This window comes from Somniosus microcephalus, chromosome 6 (genome assembly GCF_052327205.1).
Source record: "Somniosus microcephalus isolate GS21.2 chromosome 6, FLI_Smic_1.0, whole genome shotgun sequence".
Lineage (NCBI taxonomy): Eukaryota > Metazoa > Chordata > Chondrichthyes > Squaliformes > Somniosidae > Somniosus > Somniosus microcephalus.
The window spans coordinates 187455511-187479693 of NC_140992.1; the positions used below are offsets into that span (position 1 = coordinate 187455511).

General features: G+C 41.9%; 1 protein-coding gene across 7 annotated transcripts in view; it reads right to left on the reverse strand.

Annotated features, from left to right (window-relative positions):
• LOC147116244 (anillin-like) overlaps nucleotides 1–24183 on the reverse strand; it is a 78717-nt gene that overhangs the window by 32535 nt on the left and 21999 nt on the right. For 3 of the 7 annotated variants that reach the window (XM_085991024.1, XM_085991022.1, XM_085991028.1), the window contains 7 exons: nucleotides 23800–23866; nucleotides 16180–16361; nucleotides 11753–11860; nucleotides 10129–10245; nucleotides 3439–3583; nucleotides 2683–2823; nucleotides 1110–1384 (listed from right to left, as the gene is read on the reverse strand). In XM_085991024.1, coding sequence (XP_085847150.1) covers nucleotides 1110–1384; nucleotides 2683–2823; nucleotides 3439–3583; nucleotides 10129–10245; nucleotides 11753–11860; nucleotides 16180–16361; nucleotides 23800–23866 — 1035 coding nt within the window. The remainder of the gene's footprint in view (nucleotides 1–1109; nucleotides 1385–2682; nucleotides 2824–3438; nucleotides 3584–10128; nucleotides 10246–11752; nucleotides 11861–16179; nucleotides 16362–23799; nucleotides 23867–24183) is intronic. The other 4 variants (XM_085991023.1, XM_085991026.1, XM_085991025.1 and 1 more) reach the window with 4 other exon arrangements.

Genomic DNA, 24183 nt, shown 5'->3' on the forward strand with positions numbered 1-24183 from the left:
TACAGAATGCCCATACCAGAAAATGGATTTAACATCTCAGCCTATCACCCCTTAAGTTTGGCACAAACTCCAGTAGCTGCAAGTGGGCTGAAATCACACTGGTGCTCTGTAACTAATACACATGAAATACCATTGCTATTTAATGGGCACCTTTACTCATTTTGTTAGAACTGGTTGATACTTTAATAAGTACATATTCTAACATGTTGCTATATCACACAGTCCAATTTCACTCAGTCTCTTTCTGGATAGTCTCACTTATCAAAGTGATTAGATGGTGCCCCTGCTGAAGCAGGCCACCTCTGGATTCTGCACCTAAAGTAATACTACAGTTCACTGCATTCAGTCTGCACCAGTGCACAATTTGCAAAGCATCAAGGCACACATGGATTAAGTGCTCACCTGTCTGCATATTTGGATCACTGATGTGTTGTTCATCTAATTTAATAATTTCAGGTCACATACAGAAACAGCACAGTGCAGGGCCAGAACACAGATTGAGGTGACATATGCCATGAGGTTTATGGAGATCCCTCAAGATAGCCTCCTATCCTATTAGGGAGATGTTAGGAACAAAAATTTGCATGGTTTTCAAGCAATAGAATCTAAATGTCAACACTTGAGTAAAGATGATTTATAGTGGCACAGCAGGCCATGAGCCAATGTTGGAGATCCTCCATTTATGGTGCCATCTGGATGGACTTTTTTTTAATTTTTATAAACTGTTACTTGTTAATTTGATCGAGTCCTCATCTTTTCAGTTGTGATATCATGGAGTCAGGTACAACCCGGCCCTCACAGGTGTGATGTACGTGCTTGATAAGAGGCATATTGGCTTGGATCGTCCACCAGCCTGCAATTTTCTGATAGTTGAAAAATAGCGAGCGGAGGAGAGCAGAAGCGGAAAATCCAAGTCATTATCGGAGACACTGCAAGCAAGTTATTGTAGCTTTGCACACCCAATACTTATACAATCCAATTACCAATACAGGCAAATTGAAACTGTACAGTACGTAGAACTACCCAACATAGCAACAGACTTCAATTTTACACTTGCCAAATGCACTCAGATACAAACCACCATTGAAAATTTAGGGGAGTACACTCACCAGAGGAGCTACAGCATCTAACTTGATAGATTTAGCAAGTGGAGACAACATTGACATACTGGGATAAGTCAGCTCATCATCCCCTTGTTCTTTTGCCTCAGCTTCAGACTGCACCTCATCACTCTGCTCTTCAGTTTTGGATTTTTCCAACTCTGCCGCAATTTGGTCTTTAGCCTCAGACTCCATTTCTTCAACTGCAGAGTCAAGCACACCTTCAAACAGCTCAGCAATTATTTCAGAGTTGTTCAGTTCTTCCTGTGAGCTTGATTCCAATTCTGAGAGAGCACAACAATGGAACAAGAACCCCCATTATGCAAGTACTACAGAGTAGACTTCTAAAATGTCAGTATTGATACGAGGCTGGCTGTTTCTTTCCAGTTTATTGCAAAATTGGAAAGTTTAAAAAAAGTTAAGGCAGTTCACTTTACCTTTAAAACAGGAAAATGTGAGTTAAATTAAGATATGGTACAATGGTAGCAGCTTCTAGCCCAGTCTCTGAAATTAGCAGCCATCTATTTGACATAGGAGGCTGTTCACAGCCAGGCTAGATTTATGCAGAGCATACATACAATCATGAGGACTCTGGACAGCAATCAGAAGCAGGAAACTTGCCTCCTGGCCATTTGAAGGGTAGAATTGGTCAATTGCAGTGTCAGTCAACACAGGATCAATCTGGGCCCTTCTTGTTCAATATAGTTCAGTGCCATACTACACACTCCCAGATGGTTCAATAGGTGAAAGATCACCTTTATAAAATTCTCAATACATTAAAGTTACAAACTAGTGCTTAAATACTCTTGCCATTTAAAAACTTACTTTCTCAAGGAACATTGACATTAATCAGCAAGGCAGGAAATATTTGCAAAGGATCAAGTTCAACAAGGAAGCAAAATAGTGTTAAAGTTGCTTGAAGGCTCACCAAGCATTGGGTTACAGCGTAAAACTTAAGTTAGAGTGTAAAATATTCCACCCCAGCTCTTCCTCTTCTCCCCATCAAGTACTGTTTGGACTACACCCCACCCATCAGGAGCAAAGTGCTTTGAAGCACCCCAGGATTTCGACAACAAACAATAAGAGAGAGAACAGTTTGCCAGTATAAACAGTGGGTCACTAGTTTCCTGAAGCTTTAGTTAACACCCTTTACTTTTTAGATAACAAACTTTTGGACTCGAACAGTCAGTCACACCCGAGACTATTTTTTTCTATAATCTTCTGGAGTAGAATTGTACCCAAATGAAGAACATGTAGAATGCACATGTTAAAAAGGTTTGCTTCATGAAGTCAAAAATTTGTCTACCATTTTCACCCTCCTCCTGGCACTGAAGTCAGTCAGTCAATACTGCTCCACCATGAGCCAAGAGAGGAGCCAATCTGGTCTGCGTTCCCTCCCTACAATGCAGCATTTGATGGGCAGTCCATGAGAAAATATATTACAGCTTCCATTTGCAAAGTACACAAAAAGATGGACAATCGTTCTCCCCACAGAAATGCCCCTTTCATTCCTCCAATTACAAATCAGCATTTAAAAGTTTATATCTTGATAATCTCAGGGGCCATGACAAAATTCTCATACCCATCTCAGAGATGCACTTCTCATTCTCATCACTTTCAGTTTCTACATACTCTGGCGATGGAATGGTTTGTGGTTCTAATGCAAAGGTAACCATCCTGAGGGGAGTAGACCAAGCCACAAGTTCTTCTCCATTGTAATCACCTAATTTGGGATTAACATTTCATAAGGATTACACATCACAATGCATGCAAACATAAATCTTCCATTAGAATATGGTGCAGGAAATGCAAAATTGCAAGTGTGTTAAGACAGTATGTTAAATTATTGAAGCTAACAAGTTAACTATCACATGCATCTCTACTTTCACAGATGTGCAGCTGAACAGTTTAGTGATAGACCAGGGCTGCAACCATTTCTATACTAGACCTGAAGTGAAGGATGCCCAGCTTTATTCCCATTAAATTTTTGATGCCAAAAACGGTGGAAGAAACTGAAGCTTACTTATCTGAAGGAACGCCACTATCTGAAAACTCAGCCTTTATCTTTAACCACCTCCCCCACCTCCGATGCATTTTTCAAGACTAAAAAAAAATCTTCAAGTTAGAGGCTCAAAAAAGTGGCTATGACGCTTAACTAATTGAAATTTCAGTTTGTAACTTGATCGTAGCGGTACAAGGTAGCAGGATGCAGAGGCCTCGGTGGTTAGTAACAGAAGGAATTAGCTGTCAGCATGCAACAGGCAAGATTGGATAGAATAATTGGCAGTGGAGCTTGTTAGTTAACAATCAATTGATAATGAATGTACAGCTTTCATACCTTCAGTAATCTGGAGGATCTCTTCATACTTTTCATTGTGTTCAAAACCTGAAGTAGCATCATTGCCCTGAATAGTGTTCTCTTGAGATTTGGTGCTCCCCTCTTCCTGCTGTATCAATAGACTTGGCACTGAAGGGTTAATATCCTTATGGGGAAAGGGGGGGGAAAATTAACATTTTGCAAAACTTATGTAGGCACTGCATCATTTATTGCAGGCAATACCTAAAACAATGGCCTGGATTTTACAGGGCCGATTAGTGGTGAACGGTTGTTTTTCAGACTGGAGGAAGGTATACAGTGGTGTTCCCCAGGGGTCGGTACGAGGACCACTGCTTTTCTTGATGTATATTAATGACTTGGACTTGGGAGTACAGGGCACAATTAAAAAATTTGCAGATGACAAAACTTGGAAGTATAGTGAACAATGAGGAGGATAATGAGACTTCAAGACAGACAGACAGGCTGGTGAAATGGGTGGACACATGGCAGATGAAATTTAATGCAGAAAAGTGCAAAGTGATACATTTTGGTAGGAAGAACGAGGAGAGGCAATATAAACTAAAGGATACAATCCTAAAGGGGATGCATGACCAGAGAGACCTGGGGAGATATATGTGCACAAATCGTTGAAGGTGGCAGGGCAGATTGAGAAAGCAGTTAAAAAAAAAAACCATACGGGATCCTGGGCTTTATAAATAGAGGCAGAGTGCAAAAGCAAGAAAGTTATTATGAACCTTTATAAAACACTGGTTCGACCTCAACTGGAGTAGTGTGTCCAATTCTGGGCACCGTACTTTAGGATCCGAAGACCTTCGAGAGGGTACAGAAAAGATTTACGAGAATGGTTCCAGGGATGAGGGACATCAGTTACGTGGATAGACTGGAGAAGCTGGGGTTGTTCTGTTTGGAGCAGAGAAAGTCGAAAGGAGATTTGATAGAGGTGTTCAAAATCATGATGGTCTAGACAGTAGATAGATAGTGAGAAATTGTTTCTGTTGGCAGAAGGGTCAAGAACCAGAGGACATAGATTTAAGGTGATTGGCAAAAGAACCAAAGGCGACATGAGGAAAAACTTTACGCAGCGAGTGGTTTCACCGCTTGAAAGGGCGGTGGTGGCAGACTCAATCGTGGCTTTCAAAAGGGAATTGGAGAAGTACCTGAAGAAATTTTTTTTTTTTTTTTTTTGCAGGGCTACGGGGAAAGGGCATGGGTGTACGATTAGCTGAAGTACTCGCAGAACGCCAGCACGGGCTCGACGGGCCGAATGGCTTCCTTCTGTGCTGTAACCATCCTATGACTCTAGGAAGGCGTACAAATGCCTGCAAGCTCTGGGTTTCCACATGCGATGCACATGCATGAAAACCCAGAACTTGCACTGTCAAGTTACTCCTTGCCAGATTGTACCCATCCACTACAAACTCACTTTCGCATTAACATAAGAAATCAGAGCAGGAGCCGGCCATTTGCCCTTCGAGCCTGCTCCGTCATTCAATAAGATCATGGCTGAGTTTCTTCCTCATCTCCATTTTTCTGCACTATCCCCATATCCCTTGGTTCCCTTAATATCGAAAAATCTATCAATCTCTGTCTTGAACATACCCAATGACCGAGCCTCCGCAGCCCTCTGTGGTAGAGAATTCCAAAAATTCACCAGTGTGAAGACATTTCTCATTAGTCCTAAATGGCCGACCCTGTATTTATTTTGTTCCTGGCAAGGCCAGCATTTATTGCCCATCCCCAATTGCCCTCGAGAAGGTGGTGGTGAGCCGCCTTCTTGAACCGCTGCAGTCAGTGTGGTGAAGGCACTTCCACATTGCTGTTAAGGAGGGAGTTCCAGGATTTCGACACAGTGACTATTAAGGAACGGCGATATACTTCCAAGTCAGGATGGTGTGTGACTTGGAGGCGGTGGTGTTCCCACACACCTGCTGCCCTTGTCCTTCGAGGTGGTACAGGTCGCGGGTTCTGGACTCCTCAGCCAGGGGAAACATCCTCCCTGCATCTATCCTGTCTAGCCCGTTAAGAATTTTGTATGTTTCAATGAGATCACCTCTTATTCTTCTAAACTCGAGAATATAGGCCTAGTCTACTCAATCTCTCCACATAGGACAATCCCCCATTCCAGGAACCAGTCTGGTGAACCTTCATTGCACTCCCTCTATGGCAAGCATATCCTTCCTTAGGTAAGGAGACCGAAACTGTACACAATACTCCAGGTGTGGTCTTCTCACCAGGGCCCTATATAATTTCAGTAAGACGTCTTTACTCTGAACTCAAATCCTCTTGTAATAAAGGCCAACATACCATTTGCTTTCCTAATTGCTTGCTGTACAAGGACACCCAGGTCCCTCTGAACACCAACATTTCCCAATCTCTCATCATTTAAAAAATACTCTGCTTTTCTATTTGTCCTACCAAAGTGGATAACTTCACATTTCTGCACATTATATTCCATTTGCCATGTTCTTGCCCACTCACCTAGCCTGTCTATATCCCCCTTGACTCCGCCTCACAACTTACATTCCCACCCAGCTTTGTATCAACAAACTTGGATATTACATTTGGTCTCCTCATCCAAATCATTGACATAGATTGTGAATAGTTGAAGCCCAAGCACTGATCCTTGCAGTAGCCTACTAGTTACAGCCTGCCAACCCAAAAATGACCCGTTTATTCCTACTCTCTTTTCTGTCCGTTAACCAATCCTCAATCCATGAGCCCTAATTGTTTAATAACCTCTTGGGTGGCACCTTATCAAATGCCTTCTGAATATCCAAATACACCACATCCACTGGTTCCCCCTCATCTATTCTGCTAATTACAACTTCAAAAAACAAAGATTTGTCAAACACGATTTCCCTTTCATAAATCCATGTCGACTCTGCCCAATCCTATTATTTTCAAAGTGCCCTGTTATCACATCCTTAATAATAGATTCTAGCATTTTCCCTACTACAGGAAACTCTTTTTTTTATCCAGCACCGACAGGACCGGCGTGGTGCTGGTTGATCAAAAAGTCCAGATTACAGAGCTATACTTACCAAGGTACGAGAGCCCCGTACATGGCCACAGGTGCAGGAGCCCCAGTTACACGGCACTTGTGCAGGAGTCCCGGTTACACGGCCACAGATCCAGGAGTCCCTGTTGCACGGCCACAGGTGCAGGAACCCCGGTTACACGGCCACTAATATACAGTAAAACTTACCTGAACCTACTCCTGAATTTTGCTGGTTGAGCGATTTCTGGATATTTAGGTGCCAGTTAAAAGAGAGTTTCCTGTACTGATGTCAGGCTAACTGGTCTGTAGTTCCCCATTTTCCCTCTCCTTCCTTTCTTAAATGGAGAGGTTACATTTGCTACCTTCCAATCTGCAGGAACCATTCCAGAATTTATGGAATTTTGGAAAATGACAACTAACTATCTCTATAGCCACCACTTTCAAAACCCTTTATGTAGGCAATCAGGTCCAGGGGATTGATCAGCTTTCAGTCCCATTAATTTCTCCAGTACTATTTTTTTTAATTTTTTACTAATACCAATTTCTTTCAGTTCTTCATTCACGCTGGAGCCTTGGTTCTCCACTATTTCCAGGAAGCTTTTTGTGTCTTCTTCCGTGAAGACAGACACAAATTATTTGTTGAATTTCTATGCCATTTCCTTATTCATTATAATTTCTCTTGTCTCAGCCTGTAAGGGACCCACATTTACTGTCGCTAATCTTCCTTTTTGCATACCTATAGAAGCTTTTTAGTCTGTTTTTATGTCTCTCGCTAGTTTACCGTTGTTCTATTTTCCTTTTCTTTATCAATTTCTTGGTCCTCCTTTGCTGAATTCTAAAATCCTCCCAATCCTCAGGCTTAACTGCTCTTTTTGGCAACATGATAAGCCTCTTCCTTTGATCTAATATTATCTTTAACTTCTCTTGTTAGCCACAGTTGGACCACTTTTCTTGTGGGGTTTTTATGCCTTAAAAAAATGTATATTTGTTAGAAATTATGTATTAATTATTTATATGCTAGCTATTGCTTGTCTACCGTCATACCTATTAATGTAGTTTCCCAATCTAAGTTAGCAAACTCGCCCCTCATACCTACGTAGTTTAATTTGTTTAGATTTAAGATCCTAGTTTCGGATTTAACTAAATCACTTTCAAAGTCAGTATAAAATTCTATCATATTATGGTCACTCTTACCTAAAAACCCCTTTACTACAAGGTTATTAATTAACCCTCTCTCGTTGCACAATAACTAGACCCATTTGCCCAACTGCTGCCCACAAATACCCACAAAAGCCTTATGCCTGGTAAAAGCAGGCGCAAGGCCTTATTTTGCCAGCGAAAGGGTTTAAATAAATGTTAAAATAATTTTTATATAAATGATTTAAACAAACATTCACTTACATTTAAAATTAGTCAATTTTGTCCCGATTAAAAATGTTTACATTTATTTTTCAAAAATATATTTTTTTTGTTTAATTAAAATGGTATTTTAATTTTGAACCAGAGATCATTTATTTTTATTTCAGTGTTGTGAAATTGTATTTATTAGGTGCTTTCCATTATGCTTCGGGGATGCCATACATAAATGGAATCCCCCTTCGTCATTGTTTGGCCTGGCCCACTTGCGAACCGCATGTGCCCCGGGATGCGTGGGGCTTTACACAGGAGTACGCCTGCAGGCACAGGACCACAAAAGTCCAAAGCTCCGGAGACAGCAGGTAAGGACGTACTTTTCTTGCGGTTCAGAGGCATACACAGGCGGCAAGCCTCCGACCACAATTTCCAGGCCATTATGTCAAGGAGGGAGTCAAAATGTAAAGAAAAGGAAGAACTTGCATTTGTACAGTGCATTTTATGTCCTTGGGACATCGGAGCTTTACAGCCAATAAAGTGCTTCTGAAGTGCAACAACTTGTAATGTTAGGGGAATGCTGTAACCAATTTGTGCACGGCAAGGACTCACAAAAAGCAATGAGATAAGTAACCAGGTATTCTGCTTCAGTGATGGTGGGTGAGGAGAAAGGTAGCCCAGGACACCGGGAGAGCTCCACTGCTCTTTGAATAATGCCATAGGATCTTTTACATCCACCTGAGGGAGCAGAGGGGCCCTTAGTTTAACGTCTCATCCAAAAGAAACATTTGTCAATTTTGTTTGGGTGAAGGTGGGGGAAAAGGATAAAAAAAACTTCAAGTCAGTGACAAGCAAGGTCATATTTACAGCCTCAGATTGGTAAATAAATGCACAACCACCACACAATAGCGGTCTATTACTTGTGCTAAACAAGTCAAAGGAGCAATAGATCTAGTTATTGTCAAAGATCCACACTGCCATCTTCTCTCCCAAGTGTGTTCTATTGAACAGTCACACAGTTTAAACCATCAGAAAGCAATTTATATTTAATTTATTGCCTACTCCCTTCATTCCATGATTCAATGCTTTCAAGATTATTGGTTGCCTAGGAAATACATTTGTTCTATGACATTAAGCTCTGTTCCAGTGATGCATCTCAAGTATTGAAATCAAGACCAGAGAGCTGAAGAGTGTGAAGAAAGAATAGGAAATATGAACCTTTTCAAGCTTGCATCGAGTGTTGTTGGAGTAGTGCAGGAGGCTAAAGATAGAAAGATTGGCACGGGAATGGGAAAGAAGTTTGCACTGAGAGACAGGGCAGCATCTTGCTTAGGGCTGGAACAGAATTGTTTAGCAGTCGCACAATTCCCATTTACATGAAGTGTTAGGTCAGTAATTTTAACTAGAGTCTTGGTCTATCCAAGATCCTGAAGGTGGCCTTTTATAAGCAGGCAGAAAGAAACCTCTACTTGGGATTTAAAGTGTAAAGACAAATAAGCTTTTAAGCTCCAATTGTTTGCACGGTTCTGAATTGCACAGATAAATAGACTCACCACCAGATGAAACCGTTAGAAGGTATAAACTTGTAACATACTGTTGAATTTTCAAGTTTTATGCCCAGAAAGTCTCAGACACAAATGGTTGAAAGCCCCTGGTTCAAGAATGTATTCTTGTCCAAACTGAAGTCAAATAGGGCTATGCATCTGGCAAGGATACCCACTGTGCCAAGGAGGCCCAACTAACAATACTGCTCAACTATAAGTTACCCTTAAAAATGGGACATTTAGAAAAAAAGCATTGTATCCTCCTTCACCATACAGTGCAATGTCAAAACTACAAACAGATCAATAAAAAGTCCAAGGGTTATTTCTAAATCCACTATAACAATGACTCCTGTATCCACTTAACTTCCCTGTATCTATGCAAAGCTATGTAAATTAGTGATTCATAATTGCCCAGTACTTGTATATTTCTTTCTGTATATCTGGAATTGATAAAATTGCCACTTTAGTATTAGGGAAACCTTGATAGATACTCAATGAGTACAAATATATCCATAAAAATCCATAATGAAAAAGAAAAAATTTAAAATGTCAGCACGATTACCTAATTTAAACCACAGAAAAACAGACCGTCTCCAACCCCTTTCCCAAATAAGTCAGCCCAATTCATAAGACAATCAATTGACTAAAATAGAAAATTGCTATTTTACAATAATTCCACCCATAAACCTGTAGATGTACTCAGCAAATTATTAAAATGGCAGTTCCAAAAGACACCCAAAAAAAAGCAGCTTAGCCCCAATATTGGTCCTTCAGTAAGAGTCTTTGGTATCAACTTACTGTGGCCGTTCCATTGGCAGCTGGAGGTTGCTCAGCGTTCATTTCTCCCACTGGCATGCTCACATGGCCCCGACCCTTCCTGATCCTTCCTCCTATGCACGTTAAACTAGAGGCTACCTGCAACAGGCCACACTCAGCACACTCGATATCACATCCATTGCAGTGAGAAAGTGTTACAGTTTTTAATGGTGAACCCTCACCAAGCAACGTGCAGGTGGCCCGCATTCAAACCAGTTCCATTTACCACCAAGGCTCATCTAGAATCCTCCTTTGTAGGTCTGCTTATTTGAGTGGTCCAATTATAGCCAGTACCAGGAACAAGTTGCTTCAAAAATAGTGAGTTCAGTTTTGCTGAGTGCTTAAAGACCCAAACGCCATGTGAACCAATTGAGACCAACCAAAAGCTCTAAACAAACAGGAAATCAAAGTACCCTTATTGAAGATATTCAAGGAAGAGAGTAGTGCAATAGTCAGTACCCATTTTTGCTGATCTATTCAAGTTAGCAATGAGACATAGAAGTATAAATACTCGTGACAAGCCAACACACGACATTGAGACGCCCATTCAAAAAAGGACAAGAACAAAAGTAAGTAAGTATGAATCTCTTCAAAACATTTCCAAAAATTGAGACTAAGGACTATCTGAGGGCAAAAAGCTAAGGAGTGAGATTTCTCATAACCTGGAGGGAATTAAGTACGTACACTACATAAAGCTCCTATCATGCAAATCAGAAGAACTGAGTTTTTTTTGCAAATGTTGTTTAAATGAACTGAAGCTACACAGTTCACATTTATGGGGCATAATCATATCCAACTGTGGGTTTCACCTCACAATTGAGATTATATCATTTATCCACAATGGTCCAATTTGGAGGTCTGAGTTAACCCATTTTAGAAAGGGTTGTTAATTATGAAAGTTTGAGAGAGTAGATAAAGAGAGTGTGTTTCCACTTGTGGGGAACAGCAAAACTAGGAGGCCATCAATATAAGATAGTCACCAAGAAATCAAATGGGGAACTCAGAAGTAACTTCTTTACCCAGAAAGTGGAACTCGCTACCACAGGGAGTGGTTGAAGCGAATAATATAGATTCATTTAAGGAAAGGACTTACTTGGTGAAATACCACTTCTTATAAATGACGACTTTTGAATAAGTAAGCAATCTGAATCAATTTAAGCTTGCCCATTTTCAGTAAGCTCTTTTCCTGCTTTGAAGCAGGATGGTCCTTACGACTTTTATATCTAGCACCGACAATTAGAAGAGTTCATTCTTTAGATATAGTACTATACAAGGTTTCAGATGAGAACCTTAGTTTTTCAAAGTTAGCATGAGGCACTGAACTTGGGCCATCAGAAACATTAAAAAGGAGAAAAAATTTGCAAATATCTTTTAGATTATCTTTGGGAAACATTTATCCTATATCGATAATTAGTAAAGAGCCAAGATTGTCACAAGTTAAAATGTTTACAGCTCAAGAAGGTTATGCCAGAAACGGATACTGACTGTTGAAAGTGAAGAGACACCAATTATATTTAAGTGGAAAACCAGTTAAAATTCTCTGCAAAATGACCACCCAAGTGATTTCTTCAAGGAGGGGGGAAAAAAAAAAGTGCCCCCTTCTTACCCCAACGGTTTGCTCGAGTCCTGTGTAGGCTCTGGATATCTTCTTTCCCACCCAGGGATTGTTTTCTTCAGTCTTACCCCGAAGCATTGCAAGTTCCTGCTCCCGCTCCTAGAGATACAAGAACCAGCCAGTCAATCGCTAGAACCAGCAGCCCACCCATCACACATGAAGCTCACCATTATCAGAAACTCTTCCTTTGCTGTTGATGGCTAGCAAACCAACACTTTTGCAAGTTAAAAATCAAGGCAAGTTGGAAAAGAAGATTCCAGTAAAGCAAATATCTCCAGTTTCTTCAGGTTTGCTCCGGGAGTGAAGTCAAAAGAACATTACATAGGATGCACGGCACAGAAACAGGCCATTCGGCCCAACCAGTCTATGCTGGCGTTCATGCTCCACTTGAGCCTCCTCCCATCCTTCCTCATCCAAATATCAGCATAACCCTCTATTCCCTTTTCCCTCATATGCTTGTCTAGCCTCCCCTTAAATGCATCCATATTATTCGCTTCAACCACTCCGTGGTAGCGAGTTCCACATTCTCAGCACTTGCTGGGTAAAGAAGTTCCTTCAGAATTCCCTATCTGATATTCTTGGTGACTATCTTATATAGATAGCCTCTAGTTTTGCTCTTCCCCACAAGTGGAAACACATTTTCTCAATCTCTCAAAACCTCAATTTTAAAACCTCTATTAGGTCACCCCTCAGCCTTCTCAGGAGGAAAAAAAAAAGACCCAGCCTGGTCAACCTTTCCAGATAGGTGTACCCTTGCATTTCTGGTATCATCCTTGTAAATCTTTTTTTACACCCTCTCCAGTGCCTCCATCCTTTTTATAATATGGCGACCAGAACTGTACACAGTACTCCAAGTGTGGTCTAACCAAGGTTCGATACAAGTTTAGCATAACTTCCCTACTTTTCAATTCAATCCCTCTAGAAATAAACCCAAACTGCTGGGTTTGCTTTTTTTATGGCCTTGTTAACCTGGGTCACTACTTTCAGTGATTTGTGTATTTGTACTTCGAGATCCCTTGGCTCTTCAACGCTAGATTCGTATTTTCCAAATAATGTGACCTCCCTATTTTTTTCTTACCAATGTGTAATAAATTTCTGTTGAATTTCATTTGCCAATTATATGCCCATTCTTCAAGTTTATTAACATCATCTTGTAATTTGTTGCAGTCCTCCTCAGTATTGACTATCCCACCCAATTCGGAATCATCTGCAAATTTAGAAAGTGTTTTTGATTCCAAAGTCTAAATCATTAATATAAATTGTGAACAGTGGTCCCAGCACGGATCCTTGTGGAACACCACTTCCCACCTCTGCCACGCTGAATAGCTACCCTTCACCCCTACCCTTTGTCTTGAAGCCAGCTAGTTATCCATTCCGCTATTTGTCCCCCGACTCCACATGCTTGGACCTTATTCATTAGTCTATTATGTGGTACGTTATCCAAGGCCTTTTGAAAATCTAGATAAATTGCATCTACTGCATTACCCTGGTCTACTCTCGGTCATCTTTGATATCACAGGAACTGACTTGGTCCTGAAACCTAATGTCCCACCAAAAAACATCTGGCACAAAAACAAAAATTTCATATTGAAATACTGCACAAATCACCTCATACCCTAGTGGGATAAACAAATTAACACAATGAATACTATTGCCAGCTCCTAAAGACTATTTGTATGGCATATGTAAAATTGTTAAAATGAATAAATACATTTGGAATTGCATTCTGTGACACCATCAAATTCAAATTAGAAACCCACCGTAGTTGTAGTAGTAATGGGCGAACCAGATTGGCAGTAACTACCTTGCTTTCTATGAAACTATAGCACTCATACAGCCTAAAAACAAGCAATCAACCTTATTATTGGAAATGCTCAGAACAAAATATCACCACAGCAACACATCCTGTTACACTGTTCAGCAATATTTTGTCAAGTTGAAGTTCAAGAATCCAACCACCAGCAGGTGCATTTGTGTAACACTGCATATCCTTCAAAAGGATTCAATCTTAGTTTTGCTATCGTCATAGGATCATCCAGCCTGTTGCATTGACAACCATGGTTCACTTTAAAGTCATCCAATGATATACCAGGACTAAACTTTCAATCTGGTACATATATTACATAAAGCAGATGGCCTGGGACTGTGTATGGAGTGATCTAACTTTGGGCTTATGTGCCAAAGTGCCTTGGTCAAAACAGCAAATTACAGTACACCAACATCCAGCCCATCCCTCGCCAGCTGTTACTGTTTAAGTTGCCTCAAACCAAGAACACAAACCTAGTTTTATTAAAATTCTATAACAAGCACTTCACTATGCTTATGGTCCAAAATGACACTCGAGACATACCCTGAAATCATATCTTGATGGCCACAGCATGTCCAGTATATTGTACTGTTATATTCGACATTGTTAAGTAGCATCCAAATGCTGCATTAAGAATTTCACACCAATTCCCATTTCCCGATAATGAAATCTAGTCATGCGAGTCACCCACACAGATTTCACAGAATGTGACCACTGATGAAAGAAGGAAAAGCATACGGATGTACTGTACAGTGCAAAGGAAATGCTATAAACAAAAAGGGACGGATTGCCTGAGTGGAAAGTGTGGCCTTGAGTAGCAATGTTCTACATTTTAGGTATAGAGCTTACAGTAGCTTTTACTATTTAGCATAAAACAGTACCTGGTTATTTCAACACTGATGTTTGTTGTGCTCAGTTCCCGACAGAGATGTCAGGAAGCTGGGAGAGGAAGTTTCAGCCCCCGTCCCTTCCACACGTCAGCAGCTGCATTTCAAGCTTCTGCAGTTTCCTGACATCACCATCCGACAGCTCAGCAAGTTTAAAGAAAACAAGTTAACAGATCACATGTCCGTTGGCAAACACTAACTCACTTAACCTTTTCAGGACTGCAGGGTTTCCTCAGCTTGGAAGTGTTTATACAGAGATCACCATATATATGTATGCATTTCCACTTGCAACATTCACCTTTATAAAAAGGAGGGAGGGGACAGGGCAGAACAGCAACTCTTTCACCCAACGTTCACACTTGAACACAATAGGGAAAAACAACATGAAAGCTTCAGTACAAAGCAGAAGTTTGGGCTGTCTCAAAACAGTTTCTAATGAAAGGTTATTGACCTGAAACGTTAACTCGGTTTCTCTCCACAGATGCTGCCTGACCTGCTGAGTATTTCCAGCAGCCACAGTATTTTGCTTTTGTTCTAAATGGATGCGAGTCCCCATCAGACTGCTCAAAATTTGAGTGGGGCACGCAACTGTCAGAGGTGCAAAGAGCGTCTTACACTGTACCCAAGGTGTGCTATACCAGATATAGGAATGCTCAATGTTGACACTTTAAACCCACCATAGATACCCAAACTTAATACATCTTGGAAACACTTCTTAAAAGTACACATTTACCACTGAAGCTTTTACCTGATGGTCCAGCTGATGTATTTGGTGCTTTGTACAACAAAATAGCATCCAGTTTTGAGTTTCTGGATTGCAAATCAAAATTATTTTAAAAGTCAGTACTGCAAATATTTGTAACTCCTTTTCTTGACCCAATGCTCCCTCTTGCTTACTCATTTCAAAGCTATAATCATCCCGTTCCTTAAAAAGCCCAACTTTGGCCGCTTTGTCCTTTCCATCCACCCCAATCCTCAAACATTCCAGAATGCATAGCTGTCACCCAACTCCATGCTCACCAACCCTGTAGTCGGCTTTCCATCCTACCCACAGCATTATACCAACCTGGTCAAAGTCACCAACATACTGCACAATTCCTCTTGGCAACATTACCCAACTTCACCTTCATCACCAGTTAAATCCATAACTGTTACTATGCTGTCAGACATCAACTTGTGAATGGGTTAAACTTTCTGCAGTTCATTGACAAGACCAGTTTGGCTTCTTGCTAAAAACTCTGCAGTCAAGCCCCTGATTCGATCCAAGCTTAACCTGCCTTGCTTGACCGAGTTTATCTTTAAAGTCACATCCAGTTGATCACCAAGGCCACCCATGTCCACATCATCCCTTCTTCAACCCCACTGCTAAAGACACTTCACCCTCACTAAACTGAAATCCTCATTTATTCCTCAGTTGCAGACCAGACTATTCCAATGGCCTCTTCCTTAGTTCCATCAACAAACTCCAGCTCATTCTGAACCACATCCTATCTCACTAAAAGTCCCCATGCAAAGTGCCATCCAAATATCACCCCTATCCTCACTGACCTGCACTAGATCCCAATTCAATACATCTACAACACCCTGTACCCTACACCTCTGCAACCTACCCCACTCCATGGCCTTGCTCATACCCATTGCTCTTCTAACTAGTTTAATATGCATTTCCCTTTTCTAAACTCAACTATCAGGTGGTAAATCAAGGCGTAAAGACTGCAGTTTACCTTTTTCATCCAGATGACATGAGATGCACTGGGAGTAGACTTCTGAAGCAGCATTGCTTGAATGGCCTTTGTACTTTGAGTTACTGCAGTAATCTTGTGGCAGTTTCCCATTTCTTCTTGGTTTTGTTTTTCGTAATTCATCTCTTCAAATTTCTCTCGCACCAATTGCACAGCACCACCACCTAGTTTTGGAAGGAAAAGTTGACTAGTGTATTAATAACCATGCTGAATTAGACAAACTTATGAAATTAATAAGTCACAGAATCAAAATCAGCAGATACACATCACGAATTACAGAATACTTTTCTGAAAACATTTACACACTCCAAAGGCATAGCCACTGTGCAGATATGGGACACTTAGCACCTTCTACTAAAAGTGGCATACCAAAACTAGTACTGTACAAGTAATCTTGAGTTTACAGTAATAACATTTCTAGGACGCCTTCGCACACAAACGCAAAGCACTTCGCACAAAAATTACATTTTGAAGTGTAGTCACTGATCCGTCTGCACCACATGTAATGGAGATAAATGACCAGCTTATTGTTTAATTGCCAATATTGACTGAGGGAGAAATTTTGGCTGTGACTTCAAGCTTCTTAATCTTTTGCAGATGGTGCCAGGAGATCTTTTAAGGGTCCATCTGAAGCAGCAGACAGGAACTGAATTCAACATCTCATCTGAACGCCACTACCTGTGACAATACAGTACTGCTTCAATAATCCAAAGGGTCCGCCTAGGTTAGGTGCTCAAACCATAATGTTGGCCTCAAACCCATCTCACCCAGAGGTCAGGATGTTACCAACTAAGCCAAGTTTATACAAAAAACAGTGCAAGTGTGCTACAGCTCTGGTGTCTCCTGGTTGCCGTTTCCTGGCTTGTGAAACTGCTCGGTTTATAGCGGAGAGCACCTCTCAACCAGGACACACCAGAGGTAGCACACTTGCACTGTACTTTTTTTGCGACCTAATTAAAAAACAAATCTCGCACTTTTTTTTTCCAGCATATTTGTTCATTTGGGGGTGGGGGGTGGCTGGAAGAGAAAAAGTACACTTTAGTTCTTAGCTAAGTCACCAGGTGGCGTCAGTTACTGCGACAGAGCATTCCAGCTCCAGGAGAGGAAAGCACAAATACCCATTTTACAAGTAGTCAATGGTGAACTGGCACGTGCTTTTTCACTCTCGCCACCCCTCACCTCGATTCGGTGAGAATGAATGGCGTGTATAAACACAGTAGCTATTCAAGCTGGAATAGGGATTTGGGGGGTGGGGTGAGGAAGCAAATTGGACCAGCTTTATCAGGGCACACGCACAAAGGCAATAGCATGAATCTAACAACTCACTGCCAGTATTCATTTCACAAAATGGAACATCCAGGAAGCTTTAAAACTTTCTCAAGCCACATGAGCCAACAAATTGACCCAGACCACATTCCATTTTCACTTCACAAGATACTGGGATTTCCAGTGTTTTAGGGATCAGCCGTGATAATTCTCTCCAATTTTTAACAAAAAGCAGAATAGCAAAATACTGTGGATGCTGGAAATCTGAAATAACAGAAAATGCTGGAAATACTCAGCAGGCCAGGCAGCATCCGTGGAGAGAGAAACAGATGAAGGGTCCCAGACCTGAAACGTTAACTCTGTTTCTCTCCACGGATGCTGCCTGGCCTGCTGAGTATTTCCAGCATTTTCTGTTGTTATTTAACAAAAAGCAAGTTGGCTTGGCTATTACATCAAGACAAGCTAGTCTACATGAATACCTAGCCAAGGGATTTTACACAGATCATTAGAATCAGATGAAGAACAAAGTTGAACATTCCAAACATGTAAATTTCATATGGATATCCAGTTGAGATGCTAAATTGCAAGAAGGAAGCTTGACATCTTCAACCATCAGAGCTCAGTGCTTATCTGGGAATAACTTCAAGGTGTACATTATGGTTTAATCTACATTGAAAAGAGAGTGTCTCTTTCTCCTTGTGATCATCTGATTGCCCAATCAGTCCACAATCTTTAACTGATGCGATCTGTCTGCATGAAGTGTGATCTACTCTTTTCAGCGATTAGATTGTTCCTTGTGAACCATGAACCACTTCATGTGCTCACCTTGTAACCAGTTCCCCCAACCCCACTCCACCAGAGGGCCAGACCAAACTCACCACCCATACCCAGCCCACCAGACTTCCTGTTCTCCTCAAGCAAGGGGTTTCCCGAGAACAAGAGCAACAGACAGGCAGAGAGTGTTTCTGCAATTGCTAGGCAAGTCATAGACAATTCAAAATTAGGGGTAGGTGGGAATGTGGAGTAGTCAGATCAGCCATGATCTTATTGAATGGCGGAGCAGGCTCAAATGGCCTACTCCTAATTCGTATGTTCATTATGTACGTTATATATGAAATGTCTCCTCATGTCTACTACAGTACAATGTTTCAAATTCTGCTTTAGCAACATTACATAATGCCATCTGCAACTTTTTGTCTCTGAATAATTTACTTACACCGTAATAACGTCTTTCTGTAGATGTAACATTTGTTTCCACTGCTTGTTGGCAATAATCAATGACAAAAAACGCAGTGCCAATATGGCTCTGGTGGAATTTGTTGTGTATGTAATATGTGTGCTACTTTGAACCTATGGACAGGACTGCACTACTTGTAGGGCGTAGTGATACGCAGTACCACTCCTGGCCATAGGGGTATAAATAGTACTGTGGGTACTGATCTCCCCTCAGTTCCCGCCTGTGGGCATGAAGTAAAGACCTACGTATAGTCCCTACCTCCAACCAGTAAAGACCTGTTTGAGTTATACGTTTAAGTCTTTGTGTTAATTGTTCAATACAATACACATACTTAACACTGGCGACGAGTCAGGTTCTTACCCTGCGGCAGTTGAAGAGAGGTTTCAAACATCACCACCCCACTAGAAGCGACAGGCTTTAGGACTCTGAAGCCTCCATCAGCGACTGAGCACTGGAGTGCAGCAGCCGTCCTGACAGCTTCCAGCGACTGACAGAAGTCTTTCTGCAGTTTCCTTGTTCAACCTAGGTGGTGGGGTAAGCCGTGCAGCGTTGGCTGCAAAGACAGGGCTGGGAAAGTTGGAGAAGATAAGGGCGATCGCAATCCCTGATAAGAGCCGCGGTGAAACGCGCGAGCGGTTAAGCCAGAGCCCGGGAGGGAGCGAGCAAGAGCCGCGCGAGCGGGTGAGCCAGAGGCCGGGAGCCGCTTCAAGTGCGAGGCGCAGCGCGGGCCAGCGATCGGGACCAAAGATAAGGGCCGCACTCGGACGGAAAGGCGCGGCGGCTGCAGAAGCTCAAGGTGCGAGAGCCGCGGTGCACAGCGCGGGCTATCGATCGCGGCGAAGATAAGGGCCGCACTCGGGGGCTGAAGGGAGACGGCGTCGGGGGACAGGTGAAGACCGCCAAGCGCGGGAAAACCGCCATTTTGTGGGCAGAGGACAACGGCAAGAGCGGGAAGCCGCCATCTTTGATAACAAATAAACAAAATAAAATCTGAGAAATTGCAAATCTACAATGCCTAAACACGGGAATATTAGCACCTTTGATAGTGACCTCGAAGATTGGGCCATATATGTTGAAAGAGTAAAAAATTATTGTAAGGCCAATAAAATTCGTGACCAAGATAAAGCTCTAACATTATTAAATTTAATGGGTGCGAAGACATACGGGCAATTGAAACACCTGTTATCACCAGATGAACCGACGGATAAGACGTTCGATGAGATTGTTACTGTCCTGAAAGATCATCTAAACCCCACGCCGCTGATGCTAGCGGAACGATTTAAATTTTACGACAGAAGGCAGCTACAGCATGAAAGCAATGCTGAATATTTGCTGGAATTGCCTAAATTAGCGAAATATTGCCAGTTTGGAACGGGACTGACAGGTGCACTACGAGACAAATTTGTGTGGGGTTTATTTAAACAGGATACACAAAAGCGACTGCTCGAGGAGAATGAGCTGACGCTTGAGAAGGCGGTCACTATGGCAGCAGCACACGAAGCCGCAGCGAGAGGCACGGCAGTAATGCAGCTACGGTCACCGGAGCTCAGTGCACACAAATTGGGTGTGAGTTCTGGCAAATGCTATCGTTGTGGAAAGACAACGCATGATCAGAACCAGTGTTGGTTTAAAAACCAAGAATGTAGAACTTGTGGTAGGCTTGGACATATAGCTAGAGTATGCAGGTCAGGGAAGAAGACCAGCAACAAGAAGTCACCGCAAGGAAAATACGCAAAGGTACACAAGGTGACCGAACAGGAGTCCGATTCAGACGCTAGCAGTAATGAACTGGCTAGCTTAAGCTGTAATGAACTGGCTAGCTTAAGAGTACTCAACGCTGGTAAGGGTGCAGACCTCCAGACAATTTGGGTCACTCTTCAGATAGAAGGAGTCCAAGTAAAACTGGAATTGGACACTGGATCGGCATTGACGGTCATAAATAAGAAAGATTACGGAAAGTTATTCCAACATATTCCCCTACAGGATACGGGGATTATATTGAAAACATACACGGGGCAAAGAGTGTACCCCATCGGGAAAATAGAGGTTGCAGTGGTCCACAAGGGCGAAGACAGTCAAATAATGGACTTATATGTGATATCTGAAGGAGGTTCTCCACTACTAGGACGGGAGTGGATTAGGAAAATGAATATGGACTGGCATTTCCTACAAACAATAACGAGTGAGAACTCGGTGAAGATAGTCGGCCCAGACTCTGGAACGGATGATGGTAAGCCCAACTCAGGTGCAAAAGACAAAGTTTCAGCACAGAATTCCACTGAGCAACAACAACATAGTTTAACTGTGGATTCTGAGTCTGGCAAGTCTACTGATGTGCCCATTTCTGAGGGACACCGGGCTCGAACTCAACTCCATTTCAAACTACAACAGCAATTAGAACAAATGCTTCGCCGTTGTGAGCAAGAGTTGAATGCAACGAAAGAGTTCTTTGATATAGAGTTGGAGAATCTGGAAAGACAACAGAAGCAGCTGATGGAGAAAATGGAGCAGGAGCACACAAAACGTCTGATGTCAGAGGAGTTTGCTGCCCCAGAAAGCTGTGGAAGCTACATCATTAAATAAATTTAAAACAGAAATAGATAGTTTCCTAGAAGTAAAGGGAATAAAGGGTTACGGGGAGCGGGCAGGAAATTGGACATGAGTCTGGGTTCGGAATGGTCATGGCCCTGTGGGTAGTGGAGCGGGCCCAGGGGCCGTGTAGCCTTGTTCTGCTCCTACTGTGTTCTAATTCTGTTAGATTTCAGGAGATGGTTTTATTCCTGTTCCTGGCTGGGGTGGAGATCGCCTTTACAGAAGGTAAGTACTGTAGAAAATATAGGGACAGAGTGATCTCCTGGAAGAATTTCGATCGCCTAGATGGGTCGGAGAGGAATTTCCCAGATTTTTTTCTCCCAAATTGGCCATTGGGTCTTTATCTGGTTTTTCGCCTCTCCCGGGAGATCACATGGGTTCGGGTGGATGCAGAGTGATAGAAGATTTGAGGTTAGGATCAGATCAGCCATGATCTTATTGAATGGTGGAGCAGGCTCGAGGGGCCGATTGGCCTACTCCTGCTCCTATTTCTTATGTTCTTATGTTCTTAACGGTCAGCCAACTCCTGCATATGCTGAAGGACAGGACTCTGAAATGGAAGAAACTTGAACACGAACTTCAATATTCAAACGAAAGGGGTTCGGAGCTCTCAAAGGTTATTGGAAGAGCTGAGGTGGCAACACAGACTGAGATGACTGCAACAGAGCAGCCCTTGGATGCCAAAAGTACGCTGACTCACGTCAACGTAGAACAACAGACCGCTGAAGCAGCTGCTCCGGTAGCGGGATTGAATAGTCCGATCAATCAATCTCCAAAAGAAGTTGAAGTAGTAAAATCTCAAATGAGGTCATTAGTAAACGACTTGCTGAAAGCCCAGAAAAAGCTGGATGAAGAGGTACGCATGAAGAAGTCTCTTCAGGAAAGATGTCTGGACTTGGAACAAAAGCTGGCTAACGCCCAGCTGGGTATGGAGGAAATAGAAGACCCTCTCGCTGGCCTAGATCAGGACGACACCGAATATTACTATGTCCTGTCCTGCCCAACTTGTAACTTCGACTCCCACCATACAGAAATCATGGAGGAGCACCGAAAGTCTACGGAACATCGGGAGAAGGTGGCTCTACTACGGAAAAAGGAGGAAGAGAAGGAGGAACTGCGCATGCAGCTGGCAGCTGACAGTGGAGCCCAGAGAGTCTCCAAGAAGCAGAAAAGGAAAAGTCGAAACAGAAGATGACCCATCTGAACCATTATTACCTCTACCAGATCACACACGTGGTCCCTCCGAACGGAGCCAATTCAGTTCGGAAGTTCAAACTGTTAAATCCATGGAAGGACTATTGAATGAGTCACTCCAGCAACGTGAACCGACTCCACCACAGAGATTGAATCTGTGAACTGTTTTCCGCAGAGACTGAATCTGTGATCTGTTTTGACATGAAGTTATCTATGTATCTATGTTATTCTGTTATGTAAACCTGAAGTTATATATGTTATTACGTTATGTTAAATGGGGAGATGACTGTAAAGCTAGGAAGGGAGGAATGTTGTGTATGTAATATGTGTGCTACTTTGAACCTATGGACAGGACTGCACTACTTGTTGGGCGTAGTGATACGCAGTACCACTCCTGGCCATAGGGGTATAAATAGTACTGTGGGTACTGATCTCCCCTCAGTTCCCGCCTGTGGGCATGAAGTAAAGACCTACGTATAGTCCCTACCTCCAACCAGTAAAGACCTGTTTGAGTTATACGTTTAAGTCTTTGTGTTAATTGTTCAATACAATACACATACTTAACAGAATTGCCCTCAAAATGTATATTGGTGATTTATGTAATAGTTTAAAAAAAAAAATCTAATGTACCCAGTTCAAATGTGGCCTTGCTATCTATTAATATTTCCATGCTCACTACAGCATTTTCACATTTAAAATTAGGCTAAATGTTCAATTTTAGGCCTCAACATTTATTGCATTTTCAGTTGGATAAATTGTAAGACCTAATAAAATATACAAAAATAATCCATACACAGTGCAAAGATCCAAGTCTGTAGTGCAGAGCACATTTTCAAAATACTGTTCAAATATTTTTAAACAAAACAAATTTGAAGGGAAGAATAGAAAAAGGCACAATGAATGGGAACACAGAAAAGAGACGACAAAGGGAAGGAGATACTGAGAGGAAGGAATTGAGGCAGAGACTCAGATGGCTAGAATGTGTGCAAGAGACACAAAAACAAAGAATTAGAGTGCAAGACAAGCAGCGTTACAAGAAGTGGTTCCCTCACCAGCAGTACTATGGGAGGTCAGTTAGTTATTTATAAAAGTTGAACTTTCGCCCTCATTTTGAAGTCTTTTGTACCAATTTTAATGTGTTGAAAAACTGCTGTGCTCTGCAAGATGCATGTTGACATTCACATGCCAAGAGTTAATTTGCAATAGTTTCAGGAAATGACCTAATCACACCAGAGCACTTTTGATACAGTTACTAACTACAGGGCACAATAGTACCACATTAGGAATTGAAGACGAATACAGATTACACTTACTTGAGATCATTGTAGTCTTCATCTTCGTACAACTTATGATGGCTCGCTCCTCAGTCTTTCGGACCTGCTTCAGCAGAAAGATTGTTAAAACTTAGATGTTAAATGTTGCACATTTGGCAATGATCTAGCAACTTAGATGATGCCAATGGGACATGCAAGTGGCACAAATAAGTCAGTTGCTTCACAAACATTAGAAGCTCTAAAACAAACAAGTACTATAAACTCTGAGTCAACCCCATCACCTTCCCCCTAAAAAAGTGTTCCATACAAAAACTATTGAGAGAATTTAACTCTATAAATAACAGGTCACAATGAGAAGTCCTCTCCCCTGGAGGACGAGTCGCCCTCTACAGGTGCAGCTCAAGCCTCAGCAGCAGGTACAGC